Here is a 23,265-nt window from a genome sequence, read left to right as displayed (position 1 = left end):
TGCATGTATTGTTTGTGGCTTCGTGGGTGGGGCCACTTCTATTTAGTCTTATTAGCTCAGCTGAACGGAGCAGCTGCGAGCAGCCTCCCATATCTGAGAGTGGGCCCAAGTCTCTTATGGCTTAGATTTAACTGTCTTTCAAAAGTAAATGTTGGAGGATCATCTTGTATGCATTAATTTTCTTAAACCAAATAGCGGGTGTAGCTAACACAAACTGTTGATCTGTGGCTTGAATCTTTTTTAGAACTACCCACTTCTTAGGAACTTTCAGTTGCTCTTGTGGTAGAAGAAATTCCTGTAGAATATAGCAATATGAGTGAAATCTACTTCTTTTTTTAATCTTCTTGTCCTCTTGTATGCTTAACTTTCCCTATTGCTAGGATAGATTTGATCCATTTCCAGAAAAGAATTAATTTGTCTTGCTTCCTGGACATGTCAGATTTGGAGGGGTTGAAGTTGTGCGTGTGTTCATGTCTTGGAGACGTTGTACAATGCTTTGTGTTGACGTGAGTAACTCAGTGCAGCTTTGCCAAAGTCTAGAAAATCCTGCTTAGTGTTTTTTCTTTTACAATTCAAAATTACCTTCAACAGGGTTTAAAATTAACGTGGATGATTAAAAATAGGATAAATAGATGGAAGAGTGCAATGCCAGTTTCTCTGGACAATTTTAACCTGACAAGAGCATGCAGTCCAGCTATGGAGCGTTCTGTAATGTATTTGTGGTGTTTGAGCATCAAATACATCTGATGAAGCTGTACAACAACTTTATTATGAAAACAGTTAAAATAATGCTCTGTCATCCTGTTTGATAGTCATGAACCCTAATGTTTAAAGTGAACTATAATGTGATAGTCTATATGTTATTTTAAACTTCGTTAACTGCTTTGAGATCACTTAATGTGGAAGACAATATCACAGAACTTCAGTAGAAGCATGATCTAAAGTAAGAAAAGGGGGAGTACATCAATAGCAGAATCTTTCCAAATCAAGTATAATTTAATGAAAATGACTTATGTGGCAGGAGGGAAGAGTAACTACTGTCAAGTTACTGTCAGATCACAGGAAACATTTTGCACTGAAAAGTTAACACGCACAAAGGTAAGACAGATGTAAATGCTGTGGGAATATTCAGAAGCTTTTGTTGTGTTCAACTGTCTTGGACGTAAAGTAGTTGAAATAAAGTAAGCTTCTTCATGAGATTCTGCTTGTCCTAAACAACACTAAGAGGTTTGAAATGTTAAAATACTCTTTAAAAAACAATGACATAATAGTTCCATGATATTTCAAGTCACTCTTTGAAATTTCTTGATCCTGACTTATGATTTTTGTGTCTTTTTACGTTAATTTCCATATTCCTTAAGGAGATGCTCAAGTTCCATTTCTGAGATTTCTGCTTGAACTTCCTGGTCAATTGCAACATCTTTGCCACAGCCTACAGTGATTACAAAATGCTCTGAGATGACCCTATGTACTAAAATTTTGAAATGATGAGCTCAGCTGTACCAGAGGGCTGCTGTAATTCATTTAAAGTAAATGGGAAGCATTATTATAACAGGCTTTGAAGAACCTCTGAGAGATTCTCTCACATGGAAGAAAAGTACCCCGGGGGTAAAAGGATATTGCATTGTGATTCTGATAGGCCAAGTACTGTTGTATCAGAAATGCTGATCTTTCACCTGCTTTTGTTGGTGGTAGGTGGCTCCAATTGCAGCTTTCCAGGAGTGTTTCAGGTAGGCATATTGTAAATAAATATAAAAACATATATCTGCCTGGTACTAGGACTTCCAATACTCCAGCAAGATTAGGTTAGTAGCCCTACAGGTTCCTTATCCTAAGCAAGGTGGAGTGTTGATTGCCTGAAAATTAGTCACTCTAAAGCCTTTTTAGTGAGGATTTACTTCAATTTGATCTTTATACTGGTCTACCTCCAATTAATGCAATTCTAGTTCACTTAATTCAGAAAATCAGAGGTCCTTATCAGATTAATAGTCCACTTCAGATACTGGTGAAGAGTTTCCCAGGAGCCAGTTGTTTAAAGTGACTGTGTAATTAATTGTGTTTAACATCTGCATGCCAGCTAGGTGGGTAGCTATACTGTCCTCATTCTGAAGTTTGCAATATAGCTTCTTTAAATGAAGGACTGACTTGCTATTGAGATGGTCATCCTGCTATGTCTTCCACTTCATTGCTGCTGCAGGCTCGAACTTTACTTTTTAAAGCAAGTCTTAAGACTACTGCCACTTTCCACTCTCTGTTTAAAGGACACATTCAAATTGCCACTTTCCGTGTTAGTAGCGCATTTGTTCACTTTCATGGCTGCGGGCCCCTAGCGGGTGCTGGAGATGCTTTTGAGCACACTCGTGTGCCATTTCTTAACAGCTGCTTTGTACAGGACGAGCTACTTTTAAAACTACTGTAAAGCCACTGTGCTTTTAGATTGAGCTTTTATATTATTCAGCAGTGCTGATCCTTAGCTACTAATCAAATAAGCAATTAGAATACTGATTCCTGAGCCAGGAATAGCCTTTTTGTATTTAGAATTCAATTAATTAGAATGAAAGTGCTGTCAACACCATTGGATGTGCTATTGATCATTACCTTTAGATTTAATCTCCCCAAGAATACAAACTGTAAAAAGGCTTGTGATGTGGCAGAAATTGTAGGCTTTGTGTACCATGCTACCAGGAAAGCAATGAAACTGGCACGAGAAGTTCTGTGAAGAAAGACAACAGTGAAGCCCATAATTTTATTTTTGAAAGGGAAATTATCACTGTTTCACCGTTTGCCCAAGGCATTCCTACGAGGCCAGGGGAGAACGAGGGATGTGGGGAAAATATAAACACCCTATCAGGATCCTGCCTGCTTGAAGTGGCAAGGGCAGGAGGGTGGTCACACAGCATCTCCTGTCAAGCAACTTTCAGCCAGGCAAGGAGAAGGCTTTTGCAGAGCTGTCTGATGGTTTTAGGATGTAACTGCTGCAGGGAGTGGAGAGCTGGTCACCAAAGGGAAATCCTTCTGTACCGAGATAGCTGGTCTAAGGGGAGTTTGGCCTCTGGCATAATGAGTTGAATGTGTTCGGTCAGGTTTGTTTCAGCCCTTGGGCGTGCATTGTCTGGTAGTTGGATGGGAGAGTACCTCTATCCTCATAAAGTGCCAGCTTTTCTGAAAAGGGAGAGGTCTGAGACAGAACTGAAGTGTTGCTTTTGATATTTGGATTGAAAAGAGAAAGTAAAACATGCAATAAAGGGTTTTTTTAAGAGTCAGTGTGATGCTTTTTCTAGATAATCCCTCAAAGCCCAAACTTGGCAGATCAGAGTTGTAATTTAGGCTTTGGGTATGCTTCAGCTCTCCAGACTGCTCTGTGGTAGACATGGCAACTTTCAAAGTCCTTCCAGCCCATGCCCTGCTGGTGCGACACACAGGCAAGTAAAGCCCAAACCAGATCTGAAATATGCAAATGCTATGTTCTAATTTAATAAAAACAAAAGGAAGTGGAAGAGAAGAAAACATTGAAATGCAAATGTTAAACAACCTTTCATCTGACTGCTGGGATTTATAGGTCAGCTATAAAGGAGGTGACATGGCCAACGTCTAGTGTAAGGAGATGAGCATCTGTCTCAAGAAACAAAACCAAACAAGTAACCACCCACAATAACAATAATCACTTGAATCCTACTACTGATGCTGTTTTATGGCTATGGTGAGGTGGATGGTTTGACCTAAACTTCATAAATGTTCTCCTGGAAAAAAATAAAAACAAGATTTCTTGATGGTGACTGGCATTTTTGGTTTTCTTTGCTGTGATCAGAGCTCTGGTCTTATGAATTCTCACCTTATAAAGAAATGTCCCCCTTCACCCCTATCGCAGGACAGAAATGAGGGAGATCCATGATGACTGAAGTGAAACTGTAGGCTTTCAAATCTGTCAGAAGAAAAAGAAGTGGAATAAATGGGGAACTGCCAATAATGCAAGGTGTTTCTATGGAGAAGCTACATTTACTTGCATAGCCCTAAATACAAAGGGCTTCTGCAGCTCACAGGGCAAAGGGTGGAAGAGGAATGAATGAAAGCTAGTACGTCTGCAGGAACGGGGCCGGTGTGCAGTGTCACTGGTTTGAGTGCAGAGTGTAGCATCTCCTTTTCATGCACAGCTAGCATGGATGCTGGCACTGCTGCTGCCAAAAGCCCAGGTGAACACAGTCCTGTCAGATCTAAGATTGATTTTCCAGCAGTTCAGGTACAAAAGAGCACTGGACCAGGGCAAAACAGGAACAGACATGCAGTGCTCTGACAGTGTTGTGATCCTGATGAGTATCTAACAAAATTATTAGTAATTCTGGTCTCAGGTCAATAAGGAGCACTAAGCAGCATCTATGTTTGGAGTGCCTGAGGACAGCTTTTAGAATATAAATCCCAACCTTTACTAGGGACTACAATGTTGATGTACTTTCAGAGTTAAAAAGATTCTTCTGTTGTTGAAGAACAGTTTCACAGTAGAGGCCGCTGGCAATCAAATTTAGTAATGCCATCGATGTCATCCAACATCATCAAAAATACATAGCTAAGTTCTTGGCATGAATACACATCATAAAATACCTTAGAATGCTTCATAAGGGAGACAAAATTAATGGGTGCACCAAATGTTTTTAGAAAGGCTGTCAAATTCCGCTTTAATTATGCTCCAGTGCATGAATTTATGATGACAAATTTATGTGCCCTTAATTTAGCGAGCATATGCTTCACATTAGGCAAAGGGGATATAGGCAGTGTGGCTAAGATAAATTCATAGTGAGTGAACTGGGATCATACAGCCGGCACTGTAGGGTCATGGGCTTCTGGAGGACCTCAGTGCTGCCTATCTGCCAACCTGCCTGATCACCCCCCTTGTTTTACTTCCTTGAAATGCTGTGGTCAAAGCGCCCAGGGAACTGATAAAAAGAAAAAAAGTCTGTTTCAATACCCGTATAATCAATTACAGCGTTTGGAACACAGCAGAGCTAAAAGGGAGTGCTAACTATGTCCTACAGCAGGCCATCCATCAAAATCCTGACTAATGTACAAGAGCAGTATGGAAATAAAAAACCCTTTAAGTGATCAGACAGCTCTCAGCTCCTAAGAATCTATTTCTGTCACTCTTCATCTGTGTTGCAAGAAGGGGGAAAGAAAGGAGGGAAAATATACAAAAACAGCTGTAGCAATTATCGTCAATATCTCAAATATTTCAGCGAGTTGACAGAGCTGGGGAGGCAGCTGGACTCCTGCCACACTGCTCACCACAGCCAAGCTGCCACAGCTGCATGGGAGCCAGGCGGGCCTGGCTCTGCAGAGAGCACTTCTCTAAGCTGCGGTAGGGAACGTGCAGCTCTGCCTGACAGAAATCTTCAGGGAGGCGAGAGCTCGGTTGTAGGAGCTATCCTGGGGAGCAGAGAGGCTCTGCCTGGCATCTCTGAACACTGTGTTTTCCAAGGAAAGCCTGGGGGCACCCAGGTGGTCACAGTAGCTTGGGGTAACCTGAAAGGAAAATGCACCAGAAGGAGGAGTGCAGTCACCTGCCCGTCATGCAGAGAAGTGGAGGGGTGAGGCGGCGGAACAGGAAAGGGCAAAAATGAAGATAAACACTCCCTATGTAAATTGGTCTTGATCTCTTTGTGCATACTTGCATGTACAGACACAGGCACACACTGTTACATCAACCTTTATAAATGACACATTGGTAGAAGAGGTTTCATCCTTCTCTTAAAAACATCATTTTTTTAAACAGTGGAAATACATTCTTTCCATCTTTTAAAGGAGATTTCAAAAAACATATGCACAATATTTTCTAAAAATTAGTCTTTATACACTCAGAAGGCTAATAGGAATGAACGCACCTAAAAGGACAGCCAGTAAAAGGATTTGCAGGAAAATGGTTCCCATACCACTGACATTCACAAAGGTGATGCCATCTACCAGGAACTGGCTTATTTTTGTTACTTTGGGAGAAAAAGATCTTCCTACCAGAAAGTAAACAAACAAACAGCAACCTCCTCTCTAGAACATCCAGGATTATTTCAGTTGTAGTCATCTGGAACATCAATTAGAAAATATTTCTTTAACACCTTACTTCAAGCAACAGTGCTGCTTCAAGGGTCTTTTTCCTTGGCAAAACTGTGCTATTCTGCAGTGTCTATCGGAATCACTAAATAAATGCTTGTGGATTTTTTTTTATTTTTATTTTTTTCTTTTTGTAGACGTTATCATGCCTAAGGGGGAAAAAAAATGAGTTTCTGGCCTTTTGCAATTGGAGTCATTGTCACGGGACCGGCTTCCTCATCTTGAATGAGCAGCCTAGATGTAAACATCACAAAACTTTCTAGTTCCTCCTCCACTTCCCTTCCCCCCCCGCCTTTTGTCCCAGAGGTTCCTGGGGGTTCATCCACCCAGCAACTGCCTTTATGGTGTTCCTCCTTCCCAGCCTGCGTGTGGCCCTTACACGGCCCAGACCTGGTTCTGAGCAAATCCCACCGCTGCCAAGACGTTCTGAGTGCTGGCAGGGGTCACCAAGCCCCAGTCGTCACCATTTCCAGGGCTGTGTAGGAGGCTGTTTGGTGGAGGGGAAAAAATATCTAAAAAGCTCAAATCTCTTAATCACACCTCCCTCCAAACTCCTTCACGAGGTTCCCTGTAGCATACAACACAGCTTTTAGCTAGAAAATAAATAAATTTACATGCCTACCTTCATTTTCTTTCCTGCTCAAGCTCTTCTCCTTCGGTCTCTATTAAAATTCTTTTTTTTGGTTGTGTTTCTAATTTTCAAAGCCTTGTAACCTCTGCCTTTCTTTCCTTCAAGAAGTTCTTTATAATCAGCATCTCTTGTAAGTGCCGGAGCAGCAGAAATAAACAGACAAAAATATTCTGACAGAACGAAGTATTCCCACAAGAAGCACCTCATTTTCTTGGTGTCAGATGTCTCATCTGAAACTGCATTCTCTAGCCAGAAATAAATTCTCCTGAACTCACGGGCTCTTCCCCCAAACTGCCAAAAAATTACGGAGGTTGAAATGATTTTAAAAGCACAAGCTATGACCCAGAGGAGGGATCTAGAAAAGACCAAGACACAGGGAACACCTTAAACAGGTTACCGTGATGTTTAACCCCTTTCTGTGTCAAAAGTTGCCCAGGCTGTGACCAGCTGGATTTGGGGACCTCTCCATTTTACCACACGCTGCCAGAGAAGCCGAGCCTCGGGGCGGCCATTTTGTGGCTTGTTGAAGTCACCACAACCACAGAGCCGCCTGTGCTGCTGCGCTCACCCAGCCTCCATGTCATGGGCGTTTCATGGCCTCATACTGTGACCTGTGTTTGTGACTGAAGGTGGAGCTGCCCAAACAGGGACCAACCCAGCTGCTCCAGCCCTGTGTCGTGCATCGGCCTCGTGTCAGCACCGTGTCCCCAGCCTGTGCCCCCTGCACCCACCCCAGCTGCTTCTGTCCAGCACAAAGGCCACAGAGGCGGCCTGGCCTCCGCTTGTTGCGTTCAATGTATTGGTTGAAATGGAAAATCAATGTTTAATAAGTCACTGGCCTACTTCCACAGTCAAGACAGAAAGATTTCCTGAGATGAGAGAGTTATCTTTTACACCGCAGCATTGAAAAAGTGCTGGACCACATCGCCGTGCTCCATCAGTTTGAAGGGAAGCGCTCACATTTCTGCTGCTTCCAACATGGAGCCCGCGGAAGGATTGTGGTGCTGAGAATACTGAGAAAATGACTCAGCTTCTACCTCAGAAACATTTATGAAGACAATCTGGGGGGCCAAATCCTTCAGATTAAAGGCTACAGAAGGCCAGATGATGGCAATGGAGCACCGACGGCCAAGACTGAGATGGAGGAAGACCATGCAAAGAGCAGGCGACCTTCCTCAGCATGGACAAGGAGGAAAGAGGTGGGAAACCCCTCCAACACCAAGCCTTGGTTTGGAAATACTGTGCTGTTTTCATGTTCCATCCGAAGGGATAGGCACATGTCCCCACTGAGTGTACAGCAGAGCCAGGTAACCAATAACTGCAATATATTACATGTTAAAGGGGGAAAATAAATGTTTATTTTCATTTTCTTACTGATCCTCGCATCCTAGGTACCCATGAAGTCAGAAGTATTCATATAAATAGAAAACCTACTGCAAATTTTACAAAAATATGTGGACAGCAGAGAAAGCCAGGCTGAGGGATATTATTCTCCACCAAAATCAACACTTCATGTCAAAGAATATTTTCACTATCATTATAAGAATTGCTGTTTAAAAACAAAAACAAAAACAAAAACAACAAAAAACACCAACAAACAACAACAAAGCTTGTTGAAGGCAAAATTAGATTTGTTCTATAAAATCATTTGTGACAACAGCAGAGCAGAGGAGAAGGAAATGCCACATTTGCTAAAAGCTTTATTTTAACTCCCGAGCTATGGAGGAGAACAACAAAGAGCTGTGCGTGGAGGAGGGCTGGAGGAAGCTGTTATCTAGACAATAGCAGAGACTGTCAAAAAACAGGCTCCTTTGGAGAGCAGGAAAACGGGATTCTGACAGCTCGTTTTTTATAAGTGCTTGTCCAAAATTAGAGGTCAGAAATCACAAAATTGAGCACTGGTTCATGAGTGAACCATAGTCATTATTTACCTTTTGTTCCTAGGGTTCCTGCATCAGATTCTGCCCAAAGACCCCGAGGTGCAAGAACGCAATAGAGGCGTTACAGGGTGTTAAAATCATGACCCAATTTCTCTGTGCAAAATATTACGGAAGCAGCCAAACTTGGGACAAAACTGCAGGGTCTCAAGGGCCAGCAGGTGGGCTCAACCTGTAATAAATTCCAGGATAAAATACAGTGAGTGAGTGTACATTTTAAGCATCCTTCCACAGCTGGAACTTAAAGGGTGAAAGAAAACATATTTTCCTTTCAACATGGGTTCAGAACCACATTAGTATTAAAAAGAAAAGGGGAAAAAAAGAAGCGCTGGGCACAGTGGAAGGTTCCTGGAGTTCCTCTCGCGCACAAGGGCAATGCGAGTCAATTCTCCATAGCTGGTCTCCTCATGACAGCTCGCCTCACAGCACGCTGGCGTGAGCTCCATTTAGCCTGCCAGCCCCTGAATCAGGCAAATCCTGCATGGTTCCACATGTGGGGCAACCTAGAAAAGATTTGGGATGGGACCGGGGGCTGTGTGTGCTTACGTTTATTTATTTAAGTGTCTATGCAACTCAAAGGGGGAGGAAAAACTGGAAAATCTGAGAATCAGAGTAAGATTTTTGTCTTTCATAGAATCATTAAGGTTGGAAGAGACCTTCAAGATCATCTGGTCCAACCATCACACTTTCCTCCTTTCTTTAAGGACTAAGGTGTGAGAAGCTCTGAACTAAAACAGCGATGCAGGTTAGCCAGCACCCCTTTCTGGTGGTTGCTGTTGATTAGCCTAATGGTGCTATATGCGGATTTGCAAAAACACAACAATGTTCCTATTACAAAAAGAGCCCTGAAACAACAACAAAGGCAGCAATCCAAAAGCCAGTGCTTCCCATCTCAGCTATCTCCATGGGAATTAGAATTTGGATGAAAGTGTAATTTTGTAATAACTCCATAGTGAATAAGTGTCTTAAATTTTCCTTATGGCATTAAATCAAGCTTTGCAGACAGAAATGGGCATTAAAATAACTCCATTTGCTCCAGAACCTGAAAAGGACAGGTTGGCTTTATTATTTTTCTTTTCAACCATTTCCTTGTGTAAGCTTGGATAACTCATGTCCTCTAGGGCTGCGCTGCAACGCATGCAGAATCTTAACTGTAGGACAAAAAGCTCCAAGAAACTGTGGAATGGGGAGAAAAAAAAAGGCAAAATAAATTCCTTTTTGGCTGACTGAGCACCAGCCAGCAGGCAGTGTCTGAGGTGCTATATAACCACACCTAGGAGTGGAGCTGCTCACAAAAGCCAGCAATGGGGCAAAATGGTGCCCGCAGTCTCCTGTGGCTGACCACCTCTGGTGTGCACCACAAAGCTTGGAGCATCTCCGAGAGCCCCTCCAGGGCAATACCAAGGGGACTTGGGAGTTTAGGCAAAAGCATGCACCTTCAAGATGGAGCCCGCTAACTTTATAAACAGAATCTTAGGGCACATTTACCTGCAATGGATCTGAGTTTAAGAACAGGAGGCCACCGACAGGCCAATATTCCCCACTAAACTCAAAGCAGAGCCCCCTCATTCACCTTTTTGATATCCGTACGAGCAGTCAACCCCCTGGCACCTTCTTCAACTCGCACAGCAAGTCTCGAGTCTTCCTCCCAGGCTCCTGAAGCCAGGAAGAAACAGCAGCAGCAGGAGCTCTCCTTTCCAAAGCTCAGTGCAGCCCCTCGCCCCCGAGGAGAAGCAGCAGTGGCCACAGACGCTCTGTGCCCAGCTAACTGTCCCAGCAGCCTGCAGTGGCCTGCCCGGGGTCGGCATCTCAGCAGCACAAGGAGAGCGGCTGCCCGTTCCCAGTGGGCTGCCGAGGTGATGCCACTGCCCATGGACATCTTGGGCAATGTAGGGCTGCACAGCACTGTGTCATGAAAGAAAAGAGGGCTCCTTGGCAATACTCCGGTCAGCCTCACTTCTGTGACTTTCCGAAGCTAAGAGGCCTAAGGAGTGCTGCTGGGTCCCCAGGCTGCCATCTGCCCACACCATCCTACAGAGCGCACAACCCTCACGGGTCACCTCAGGCTTCAGATGTGCGCTCTAACATCACTACCTGCCCACAGATACTACTGATGCTTCGCGGCCACGTCATCTAAAGTAAATGAAACAAATTGAATAATCTTCTTTTAGGATGCCTAGAAGCCCACGGGCTGTGTTTGCTCACCAACAGTGTCTCTGAATAAACAGTTGTTTCCTTTGGACTTAAATCTTTCCTTGTTTGACCAGCTGCAAGTGGCCTGTGCCATACTGTGCCCAACCTGCAGACAGCAAGAGGTGGTGGTGGGGAGCAAACCTTTTGTTCTTTAAGTACCCATCTGCAGCAGGAGACGAACATGGTAGTGGAGAGCATCTCTACATACCTGATTTTAGGCCCAAGAAGCATGATTTCAGGTCTCAGACGAACAGAAGATGAATTGATGTCTGCAGAAATTAAAGGGAATTGCCACCCCCAGAGGCCCCTTTGCAAACCCCATTCTGTGCACGGGGACACAGCTGTCTTGAGCGATGGCAGCTGTCTGCAGCTGTGCTGCTCCTCACAGCCCCCAGCACAATCCTTCCTCACTCAGCATCTCTTATCTCTCCCAGCAGCAGCCGGACGTTTCCTTTAAAATCTATTATGCGGGGTCATTTCCCAAAGACGCTAATTACTGCTCTGGAAGAATGTGCGGGGCTGGGAGTACACAGTCAGGCACCGCAGCACCGCTTCCTCAGTTTGTGGCATTTGTGGAGACGAGCTTGAGGTCTTAAAAACACTTCCCCAAAAATAAGCACACTGCTTACAATCTACCCAGCCCATGAACCATCAGCTGCTCTAGGGATGTCTTAGGAAAAGGCCCACGTATTTGAAGTCAATGCAATTTAACCTATGTACACGTCTCTCACATTATGACAGCGTTATACAACAGTCACGGCTTTGAAACTACAGCCTAGATATTATGCAGTTAACACATTTCAACTCCACATTAATTTCTTGAAATGCATTCTTACCTTAAAAACATTTGAAATTCTGTGAGTATGTGGAAGATTTGGGCAACGAGAACAATAACCACTTGAGCTAAAATAATAGCTGGCATACCACAACTTCTGAAATGACATTGTTGACAGTTTAATCATACATCTAATGCAAACGATCCAAATTATTCTCCCAGTAGTCCACTGTACTAGCTATTTTTCCACGTAGATTTTGCTTTAAAATGCCCACTACCTGGAATAACTTTCGACTAATAGATGAAACACATACTTAGAGACAAACTAAAGCTCCTGAAAGAAAAACAGCTTCTGGTTTTATGAAGCTTTGTTTTGTCTCAAATACTCACCATCAGAACTTGTTTCCTGCAGTCTTTGAAAACTCAGTTAAAACATTTGCAATCTCAGAGGCAAACTGCAGGATGCTCAAACATACAAGGACAACAAGCGATTTAAACTTAATTCAGACAAATCTCACCTTGATTCAGCTCCTTATCTGAGCATTTGGTTGGCTACCAGAAAACTGGACTGAACACATGAAAAATGAAAATTAAAACTACACTTGTAAACACCCAAGGTTACTTCTCTGAAAGGAACAGAGTTGTTGCTGGGCTGTGGGAAATGCTTCCTTTTTCTAGTAGTGTTTTTCTTTCAGAAATTATTTAGGATAAAGGCTTCAGATGTGGTGCACTTTAACAGAAGTGGTGTATATACAGATATATATACACACACACACACACAAACACAAAGAGCCACAAAAATTCATTAGTCTCCCCACAGTCTCAGGTTGGGAATGTCACCTCATAACCACCTGTCACTAGTTTACATGCGTTGTTTTCTCACCACCCTGAGGGGACACCCCCAAATTTATTTTCAAGTGCTGAAGTTCAGTGGGGCCTTTGTCCTCCAGTACACTCAGCTGCCAACGAGCACAAACAACAGCAGACATTTCTCTGCATAGCAGAAAGCTTAGTTTTGGCCTGGGAATGCTCAGACCTCAAACCCAGCCCAAATCTCCAGCAAAATATCCAGTCTTTTTCAGACATTATTCTATCACCTCTCAATCTGATGTCATTGGTTGAGTTGAGAAAGACAGAACTACAAAATCTTTCCCAACTGATTAGCAGAAGCAACATTTAAAGATTGTCAGGGTTTTCCCTCCAGTGGATAAGTTTTGCATTTCAGAAACAAACTGTAATCACCTGTTAGATACAACCAAGCTAGAACACTACTTACTGATAAGAGTACCAACACTCAAAACCACAGGTTCAAGGCTGCAGTCTGAAGCAGAATCCAATGAAATGATTGTAAATAACGTAAGAGCCTTGACAGACTCATTCAAGAATAAAGAAAGAAGCCTTGTGACGGTCGTAGGGGCAATAGGAGCCTCAAATCCAGCAAGGTAAGCTAGAATACATCCACAAAAAGATTTTAAAAATTAGTTTGAAACATTCTTCTGCTTAGTATTTGAGCATACTAATCCATGAAGACAAATGATCAAATGACCGACTAATTCTAAAGGACAGAAGTTTTCTCTGATTACAACAACAGCCATCAGTCACCACTCACAAAGTTACCCACATCCAATTCAAAGAGTAAGCGTGAGATTGTTTCTATGGTTATTTTCTTGGTCATCTTCAGCTTTTTTGGATCGTCCTCTCCAATTTCATGGCATACATTCAAGCTTCTCTCTTACCTGCCTTTACAATAAGATTAATAACTTCTCCTACTATTATTAAGGTGTCTAAAGGGCTCTATAAACAGGTGAAAAAAGGTGCTTCCTATCACTAACATTATTTTGGGGACAGAACAAATGCAGTTCCTTACAAACGTAGGAAATGAAGCGCTAAGTAATTACTGGATACTTATACAGTAAGAATGAACAAGAATGAATAAACATTGTTTTCTGAAGGCTTAGAACCAACCAAAACCATACGATAAATATATATATATATTTTAAATTAGCAGCTTGTGGGGGAAATGGGATCACATATAGAGATAGCCATGTAGGTGAGTACAAGAGATCTGGCCAGCAACTACAGCAGAAAAGGAATAACGGTTAAGATTATACAACATCCAGTTTAAGAATATTTTTTAAATCCAGTTTATTAAATATTGCTTTTTGGGGACATGTTTACAACAAGCCCAAATAAATTGTTTAAGGATTCAAAGCAGTCATATTAAAATACAGCTTCAATATAAAGTTTGTCACAGTTTTACAGTATTCAAAAATGACAGACCTGCCTTAAAAAAAGACTATTACACCAAAACATAAGAAAAACAAAAAACAAACAAGTTTGGCATTTTCATACTCTGTATAGTATAAAACAGAATATTAAATCTATTACCAGCAAGCTGATACTTCAATCTATTACCTAGTCTGAAGTGTCTCCCATTAAAACACACTATACAACAGCACTATACAAAAGTCGTGGTGATACTCATTTTGATGAAAGTGCATCCCTGAAAGTTTGCCAGTTTATTAGTTAGCTCTTAAAAAAAGTAAAATTAGAACGTCCTCTTTTAATTGAAGGCTTAATTTCAGAGAGATTTTTTTTTTTGCTGTTTTGTCTCATTTTCAGCCTTCTTTTAAAAGTGTCTATGGACGCCCACCAGGGGGCAGCGTAAGATTAACCATCAAATCCCGAACGGCTGCAAATATTGTGCATTCACCTGGAACAGGGAAAAAAGACATGTTAGCATCACACGCAACAGCAGAGCAACAGGCAGGGCTTAATTCTAACAAGCAGGCAAGGAAGCGCGCTACTCGCGCTCCCTCCATGCTGGGACGTGCCCTCTGCCTGCTGGCACACTTTACAGTGTGGCTACTACTGCTGTCGTAGCCTAATACAGGGAGGAGTTCACAATAATTTACAAGTTCAGCTAACACAATGACGATAGAAGAGGTTCACAATAACCGGTGGTTGCAACTTGCGAATTCCAGTGACCTCCAGGGAAGTCTGGATTTGAAACTAGCTCAACTGAAGAAAGTTCAGCTTCCTCCTGTCGGTCACGAAATTGCAAGAAGCCACTGACAGCAGCTCTGAACTTTTAATAGCTTTGAGTGTCATGAGTCTATGATAGAATTTATCACATATGGCACTGCAATCCATATTTGTATGTATGTTATAAATCAAGAGAGCTACATTTTATCAAGAAAAAAAACAAAACCTTTTTCAAGTTCCATCTGCATTGATTAAGAACAGCAACTAAACATTTCAGAAGACTCAAGTATGAAACAGCTGGAAAATGTTCTTTTGTCCTAAGCCTAGTTTTGGAAACGCTTTTAATTTCAAGACTGGGCAAAAGTCTTTTTTTTTTTTTTTTTTTTAATTAATTGTATTATTTTAATTTCCCACCCAACTGAATTGCTCTGGTTCTAGCCTTGGCTTCTAAGCTGCAAAATTAAACACAGAGCAAATAAACTTTGCTTAAAACTGTGGAAAACAGAAAAAATCAGCCATAGCTGTCTCAAGTTTCAAAATTTTTTTTTAAAAAGACACACACACATTCTGAAATAGCTTTAAAAATTAAAACCAACAGAACCAAGAGGATTTACATAGACCAACAAGAGATCAAGCATTATTAGACAGAAGTAATTCATCTACTATTCCTGATAACAGCATACAATTAATAGCCACTATTGTACCCTGTCACCGCAGGCTGAATTGTTCCAGCATATTTCAAGAAGCATCAAGCAGAAGAGACTGCATTTTGTTGCTGAAGAAGGAGCCATGTGAGCAAAGAGATGAGAGCAGAGCACGTGGGGATGTATTAATCCTAACTGCCAAACTAGTGACTCCCAGGATTATTTTGGGCAAGTCATTATCATACCGAAGCTACAAATCAGGGCTAAAATACCATCCACTGCATCACTGAAAACCAGACATTAGGCAATGCTTAGTGGTGAAGTGTTTTAAGAAATATCACACAAGTCCCTTGAGCTCCTCTCTACAGGTCACCTCCTGCATCAGTAGGGACTTTCCTTACCAGACATCAGTCCACTACATGACGCAGGTTGTAGGCTTAGAGCTCAAGTTAAACCCTGTTATTCCAGGACATCGATTCCATCTCAGTTCACATAAAACTATTTCCCCAAAATCAAACATTTTTTCTCCATGGAGGCATTGGTAAAGTGATCTCAGAAAGACAGCATACTCGCAACGAGCCAGCGTTTTACTGTTAAACACAGCATAACGTGCTTGTCCACAGATCTGAAAATAAAACTCTTCCAAAAGAACTCACTTTTCAGTTACTACCATTTTATTAAGAGGAATATTAAGCTGAATACAAAATACTTTCTCACAAAGAGAGAAAGGTAAAAAAGATACAGCCAAAATGAGGCAACACTGATTATGGGTTACAATGGAAGTGCCAATAATATCATACGTGCATGGTGGGAAGCCCTGCTCCTTTCTGACTGAAAGAGTTAAAAATTCACTTAACCATGCAGATTGCAATTAATGCAGCAGAAGAGCTAACACAGGTAGGAAAATCCTGAGCACAGCACAAAAGCATCATAAGAGAAAGGATATGCATTTTGGATCTCCCATGTACTGCTGTTGTTAAAGAAGTCTTCCAGCTATCTACTTTCATCTGCTGGCTCTCCCATCACCTTCAATGCCAAAGAAAAGAAGGTATCTTTTCTCTTTTGTCAGATAAAATAATGTAAATTTTGATAATAAGAACCCAGGAAATTGCACGTTAAGTGTCCTCAGGAAAGATCCTACTTTTGGTGGGAGAAATCAACAGAGACTCAACCTTTCTTTCAGAAATTAGAGGAACGCCTACTAGAAACATCCTCTGCTCAGCTGGCTGTACTCTTCTTTGCCTGGGGGTAAGGTCCTTCTTGAGGCCAGAAGCTCTTTTTACACGCATTTTTTTCCCCGTCTGTACTCTGCTCCCTGTACTGCAAGTCCTGCATTATTTCCAGACTTGTGTGACAAACAAAAGTTGTCTATCCTAATCTACCTAATGATCACCAGAAGACATCTCACCTGGGATGCTCAAGAGCAGCTTTGCCAATTACTTCCTATGCTGTAGCATTTTGTGAAGGGTTTACCTTAAAACACAATTTAGTGCAATAATACACAGCAAAACAAGCATCTATCCTTCCCCATTAGGGGAACTTAGTGGGGAAGCACCTTCCAAAAGAAACACTTGAAGTTTAGTCAAAGTGTTTTGAAATAAAAGTGCTATTCAACCAACGGTTCTATCCTACACAGAACTCTTACTGGGAACTCAAAGCTATTCTCTCTTATTTACCTACACTATTACTACATGTTAAACAGAAAACGTTAATTTAAATCTCATCACAGTTCTCCAAAAATGTATACATATCCATACCAATTTAAGATAAACATTACTCATGTTCTAGCAATCGAAATAAACCATTAGGCATTGTTAAAATTACCACATAACGCGATGAATAATTATACAGAAGGAGAATTCAACCTCTGGATTCACAATTTCAAACTATTCACTGGGTTACTGGAAAAACGTTTCAATCTTCAGTGTGCAACTACAGCAGAACTGAAAGATCTTGTTCTTTTGAACCACTTGGGTATTAGGTCCCCAAACCACTGCTTACAGACAACATTCTGCCCAAAGAACCTGCTACTGCTGTTCAGTGTTGTCAGATATTGAAAAAAAATAAAAAGCATGACAAACAAGAGGGAAAGCAAAGTACGATGCTGCTCACAGTGCACTACCTACAGGCCAATGAACATTCAGAACAATCTATTTAGCTCAAACACTTCACAGCACGTTTGGTGGATAGAACTGTATGCGCCTCTGCTAGTGTACACACTGACAAAGGAGCATACAATCACACCAATTACTTTTTAATCATTCACAGCACATGGACAAGTTTTGATAACTATTTTAACATCCCTTTATATTCTACTGTTAAGCTTAATAACTTCATAGTTAACCATGAAAACTGACACTTGACCATAGCATATTTATTGTGATTCATTCTGGGCCCATTTGTAAAAACTTCAACTCCTACTGTGCAGCAAGAGCTGGGCCAACGAGAGGTGCATCCTATTACTTGGGAGTAATACTCTGACAGTGATATTCAGCCTGAATCACCAGTGTAACCTTCTGGCGTAAAACTCTGCTGCACTGCCAGTACTTGCTATTATGTTACGTATTGCCTGTCATATCAGGAGTTTGTGATCACTAAAGAAGTATAATAGGAACCAAGAAGAATTCAGACTTAAGAGAGATTTAGTTTTACACTGGAGATTTGTCACAGAAGTCTGGGTGGAGAGAATATATCTACTGGACATGTACAGTACCTGGTCGTGGTGAATTCAGTTCAGCAAACCTCTTTAGAATATTGCTAACCATCATTGGAGCAGCAACAGAAGAGTTCTGTTGCCTGGGAATGTCAGCCTGTTGAGTTGTACCCGAAGCCATATCATAAATAATTGGGACAATAATACTAACAGCTTCCTGTGGGACTGTCGTTTTCTGTGTTAGCTGGAGCTGTGGGGGAAAAAAAAAAACCAACACATAAACTGTGTTAAATTGAACAATGTACTTCAGCACAACTTCCCATATGGTTAAACACTCTAGACCTACACACAGTGTGCAGTTCCACACCTTCAGTTTTCACACATCAATTCTGTAACAGAGAAGTTATCGCTGAGAGTAAACTATTTCATTCTCGAGACCACCCTACACTGAGCGCTGCCTCAGAGCTCACACCTGCACTTTTGCTCTCCTTTCTCAGCACAGCTAATGTACATCACTCCATCAAGGCAGTAAGTGCCTCAAAGAACAAAACAACCAAAAGTTGAGCATACGAAGATACCTGCAGCTCAGGGGGAACTCAGCTTTAGGACATATTGTCAACATCTCTTTGAAAGCACAAAACATGAAGAGACGCACGCAGATCTAGGCTTCCAGACATTAGAGCATTTTTAGCTACTACGATCGCCAGAGACAGCACGTGTATGTTTTGCCCCTAACCAGCGGTGACTTCAAAGACATGCAGCCCACAAAATTTTAAAACAGATAGCTCTACTTACAAAAAACAACATTTTGGATTTCAGCACAACAGCGGGTGTTCCTGGAGGCGCAATTGGCGGTGCACTGGGAGGAATTGTTAAACAAAACTGCACGTTCCATTTCAGCTGACTTGCCTGATCAGGGAACTGTTTAGAGAGAGCATCACAGAGGAAGAACAGCAGAAGTCTCACGTTAGTGACATACATGTCTACAAACTAGGGAAGAGTTAGAAAGTGAAACATTCCTCTACAGATGTTGCCAGGTTTAGCACAAGTCAGAGTAACTGAAAGAACTGAGCATATGGCAAACAAGAACACAGTGAGAAAGATTCCAGCCAGGCTACATGTGCCTATTGTTCAGTAACATGCCTGCCGTTTCTCAAAATGATCAGTTTACAGGAGAAATTTTGGGAATTTCCAAGAGAGCTAATAGCAAAATGAGAACTTCTTTATTAACACTTAGTGACATATATAGAAAGTAATTTGTGTCTGGAGATAAAGATGTAGAACCTTTTTTTCCTTTCTTTTTTTTTTTTTTAATACAGTAACTGAAGTCGAGTGAACTACATAGAAGTTAACTTACCAGCTCAAGTTTCATGATGTGAACGCAGTCCCTGAGGATATGCGTTGGAGCCCCTAGTAATTTTGTGAAGGCTATTAGGGTGTTTGCTTTAAAAGGTGGTCCTGCAACCTAAAGAAAGAGACCAGTTAGTACTGCCTATTTAGATAACAGCTTCATCATTTAACATGGTAAACAGCATGCACAACTGTTACTGTTTTTTTTGCAGCCCTTAAGGACATATCCCAGTGAAACTCAGCAGAACCACTCAAAACACCACCAGATTGAAAGCAATGCACAGAAACGTAAACGTTGCTGATTGAAGTACATACTCTTGTTTCAAAGAACTTCTCCAAAACTTGTAACTCCTCCGATTTCCACTGTCCTGTATTTTCAGGTGTTACTTTTAGTTGCAAGGTCTGGTTGGTTTTGGGATTGAGAGCAACCCTGCACTTCAGTGCCTCTGTCTTAAACATAATCACACCTGGTTCATTGGAGTTTATTAACTGTAGCTGTACAGAAAGAAGAATTGCATTCCATGAGTCATTCATTAAATTGTATGAGAACACATACATTCACTCTGAAGATTCTAGTGGTCAATCTATGGTGCTTCCAAAAAGAAACATGACATTTCTGTGACCTGTACATATATAGGTAAAATTGCCTTGAGAACGAACCTTAGGCAAGATTTGGCTTTTTTCCCTATTACCAAATGAACACCAATGAAGCAAAAAGGCATGCATTGTCTGTCTCACCCTAAAGCATCATTCATGACTAATTGAGTTATTGTCAATTGGTAACTAATTTCTTGGGCATTCCTGCCAAGCAGAGGCATCCATAGCAACCCTGTGGCTGTTCTAGTTCACTCACAATTGATGTGCTAAACTCACAGAAGCCAGGGCATCAGAAAATTTGGTCATGGTCCTGTTATTGTATCAGTTATTTCACTGGACCAAATAGGTTTTCCACTTCTTATTTGTGTGGAAAATAAAAAGAACTAAATGTTTTCTCTATATTTAGATGCTTGAGACGACAAGTTTCAGAAGTATATCATAACAAGTCCAATAGCAAATAGTTGTTATATTTGAAGCAGTTTGTGTCAGATTTGAAAGACACATAGTACAGAAGTACTAAAAAGAACAGTTACTAAGTCAGACTTGCAAATCAGTATTAAAACAGCCTAAACCATACCGTTTCCTGTTGTATGATCCTCTGAAGATGTCTCCTCATAATAACTGATCCAAGGAATCGCTCAAGAGGGGAACAAAGATAGCTGCCAGCTAGTCCTGGCACGAGCCCAGGAGTAGGAGAGGGCAACAGCAGAATATTCAAGGCACTGTGGGTGAGGATTGTAGGTATGGATGCAGCCCAAGAGCGCTGAGGTAGTTTACGAGGTGGAGGCATGCTCGTTGGCATTGCTTGGGAACCTATTGGTAAGGAAAAAGTACTTGTAGTAAGGAAGGATTTAAGGTGAAACCTAAGACGTGTATTCACTCTGTTAGCTTTAACTATACAAGCAACAAGCACCCTGGCCAAAATTTAATCTTTCTTATCTAAGAAGTTGGCTAACTAATGATAGGCAGAGCAAAGTCAAAGAATTGGAGCTTTGACCCTCCACCGATGCAAAGTCTCAGTTAAATTTAATCCTACTCCCTTCTCCCCTTTTTTCAACATGCCACCAGATACCAGCTTTGTACAACAAACTGAATGAGATCTAAAGATGCCTAGATTAGTCTTGCAAGAGCAGCATTACAGCTCTATAGTGTGAAAAGTTACTATTTGGGTAGGTAAATATGGTTATCGTAGCTTTCATTCCAAAGATTTTTCTCTCAGTAACGGAGCTTCATAGTTTAAGACTAATCTTTCTAGTTCAACAAGATGCATCAATCCTCTTGAAGTTTATGCTGTATGATTCAACTCATTTTCCAATTTGTTATAAAAGACTTGAACTAGGCTGGAATAAAGGCTTCAACTCCTTAGATATTTTACTGCACGAAGACAGTAAGGACTGTTAGGCTGAGACACAAACCTATCAAAAACGATCAAACTAGAAATGTTAAACATGAGTGTTTTGCAGTCTTTAACACTAATAAAGTAACCTACTTGTTCCAGCTCGTGGGGAATGAGAGGCATCTGGGACAGGTGAATGAAGGGAAGGGTTGGCTGGTGACATTCCAGGCATCCGTGCTGCTGGTGATGGACCAGAGACCTGGGGAGATCCTGGCCAGTTCCCTGCACGCTGACTGGGTGACATCATGGTGTAAGGTGAGCTTGGGTCTATGGTACCTACAGATGTTACAAGACCATCATCTTTAAAAAAGATTCAAGGTTTTCTAATCTAGAAGTCTAAAAATTCATAGAAACATAGAATGGTTTGGGCTGAAAGGGACCTTAAAGATCATCTAATTCCAACCCCCTGCCATGGGCAGGGACACCTCCTACTAGACCAGGTTGCTCAAAGCCCCATCCAACCTCACCTTGAACACTTCCAAAATGCTTATCAAAATCTACAAAATGTGAACGTGCCTTAGATTCTTTTACATTTTACAACCATATAGATTTTTTTTCTCCCCATTACATTTTATCAAGATAAAAAATTCAAAGGGTACATTAAGGCAAATCCGCGTATTTAACATAACTGAAACAAAACTAAAAAGCTCTTGCATCTAGACTTGGGCTTCTACTGCTCCTTAGTAAATGAAAGCCTCAGATAGACTGTTCTTAATCTATGCTGTATCTTGTAATCATCTCTGCAAAAGTACCTTTGGTTTGGTTCTCCATTATAATGACTGATCAGATCAAGCTTCTTAAGCAGTCTAATGTATATCTTTCTCAGTTTATCTCAATAATTTTATTGGTGTGCTAAAATTACTACCTGAACTTTCATTGATTGTAATCCGTGGAATGGTTTCCAACGCACTGTGGTTACAACAAACGTTTGTTTTGTCAGCTTTCAAACAACTTAATAAATGAAAGGACTGAGAGACATGTTGCTTCCATGTATGTATGTCAAATCAGCAAGACTTTGATAATGTTTTCAAGTTGCAAGTATTTGAATTTCTAATCTGTTCCAGTTCTATTTTGAGTAAACTTAGTGCAAATAAAGCAACTATTGTAACAAGAGAGTGCTCATTAGAAGCTGCAGCCATGGTTCAGCTACAAGTCCACATGGAATTTCCCCACATGAGTAACCAGGAAACAACGACTGATAGACAATTTTTAAAATGTCAGCGAAGACCTCAACATGCCATGCAGCTACTTTTGACTGCTGTTAACAGTTACACCCACATGTATAAAAGCAGCTGCTTAAGACAATTACAAAACTCTATTTTTTCCCCCAATTAACTTAAGTATGCCCATGAACACTTAATTTCAAGCAGCAAACGTGCTCTATATACAGACATGCCAGTAAGGAACTCACCATGTGGGCTGGCAAAGTTAGCTGTTTGTCCCATTGTGATTCCAAGGGAGGAAGGTGAAGGTGTTGGACCAAAGGATGCTGGTGATGGTGCTCTTAAAGCTCCACTAGGTGAGCTCGCAGCATGCAAGTTTCCTAATCAAAGATACAACATCACAACACACACATTTCCCATTTTTCTGTTAATTTTTTTTCTATCAACTGCTACAGCTCTCTGCTTTTCAGGGAGACAGCAAATAAGATTCACTAGGATTTGTGCTTGCACTCAAAGGCTGTATTTCGCACATGCATGAGGATTGTATTTTCCAAACTGATTCACTACACAAAAGAAGCTTTCCAAGATATTTGACTTGAAGAATGGCATTTCCCCTTTGCCCAGCCCTTCCCCAAACTTAAATACTTTCAGCTGTTGAACTATAACAGCTGGGAACAGAAAGCTAAGCTTTGGTGATAAAAAGTTTTTATGAACAAGCAGGTATTTAGAATGAACAGGTTTTGACTGAGCGAGAGGTAAGCCTTAAGAATTAAATGGTCCCAAAGACTACACAGCTCAAGATGACATCTTTGCCAAGGGCCTTTTTTTTTTTTTTTTTTAAGCTCCAA

At 41.3% G+C, this 23,265-nt stretch overlaps 1 protein-coding gene across 2 annotated transcripts in view; it reads right to left on the bottom strand.

The window, feature by feature from the left end:
- Positions 1–13,759: 13,759 nt before the first annotated feature.
- MED14 (mediator complex subunit 14) overlaps positions 13,760–23,265 on the bottom strand; it is a 37,567-nt gene continuing 28,061 nt past the window's right edge. The window contains exons 24-31 of one of the 2 annotated variants that reach the window (XM_035542265.1): positions 22,666–22,797; positions 21,348–21,530; positions 20,436–20,671; positions 19,577–19,756; positions 19,269–19,376; positions 18,707–18,832; positions 17,972–18,161; positions 13,760–14,342 (exon numbers count right to left, since the gene is read on the bottom strand). In XM_035542265.1, the coding sequence (XP_035398158.1) occupies positions 14,269–14,342; positions 17,972–18,161; positions 18,707–18,832; positions 19,269–19,376; positions 19,577–19,756; positions 20,436–20,671; positions 21,348–21,530; positions 22,666–22,797 (1,229 nt within the window). In that variant the 3' untranslated portion in view covers positions 13,760–14,268. The remainder of the gene's footprint in view (positions 14,343–17,971; positions 18,162–18,706; positions 18,833–19,268; positions 19,377–19,576; positions 19,757–20,435; positions 20,672–21,347; positions 21,531–22,665; positions 22,798–23,265) is intronic. The other variant, XM_035542266.1, reaches the window with a different exon arrangement.

This window comes from Cygnus atratus, chromosome 1 (genome assembly GCF_013377495.2).
Source record: "Cygnus atratus isolate AKBS03 ecotype Queensland, Australia chromosome 1, CAtr_DNAZoo_HiC_assembly, whole genome shotgun sequence".
Taxonomy (NCBI): domain Eukaryota; kingdom Metazoa; phylum Chordata; class Aves; order Anseriformes; family Anatidae; genus Cygnus; species Cygnus atratus.
The sequence above is the reverse complement of the archived record's forward strand: the minus strand, read 5'-3'. Positions and strand labels throughout refer to the sequence as shown.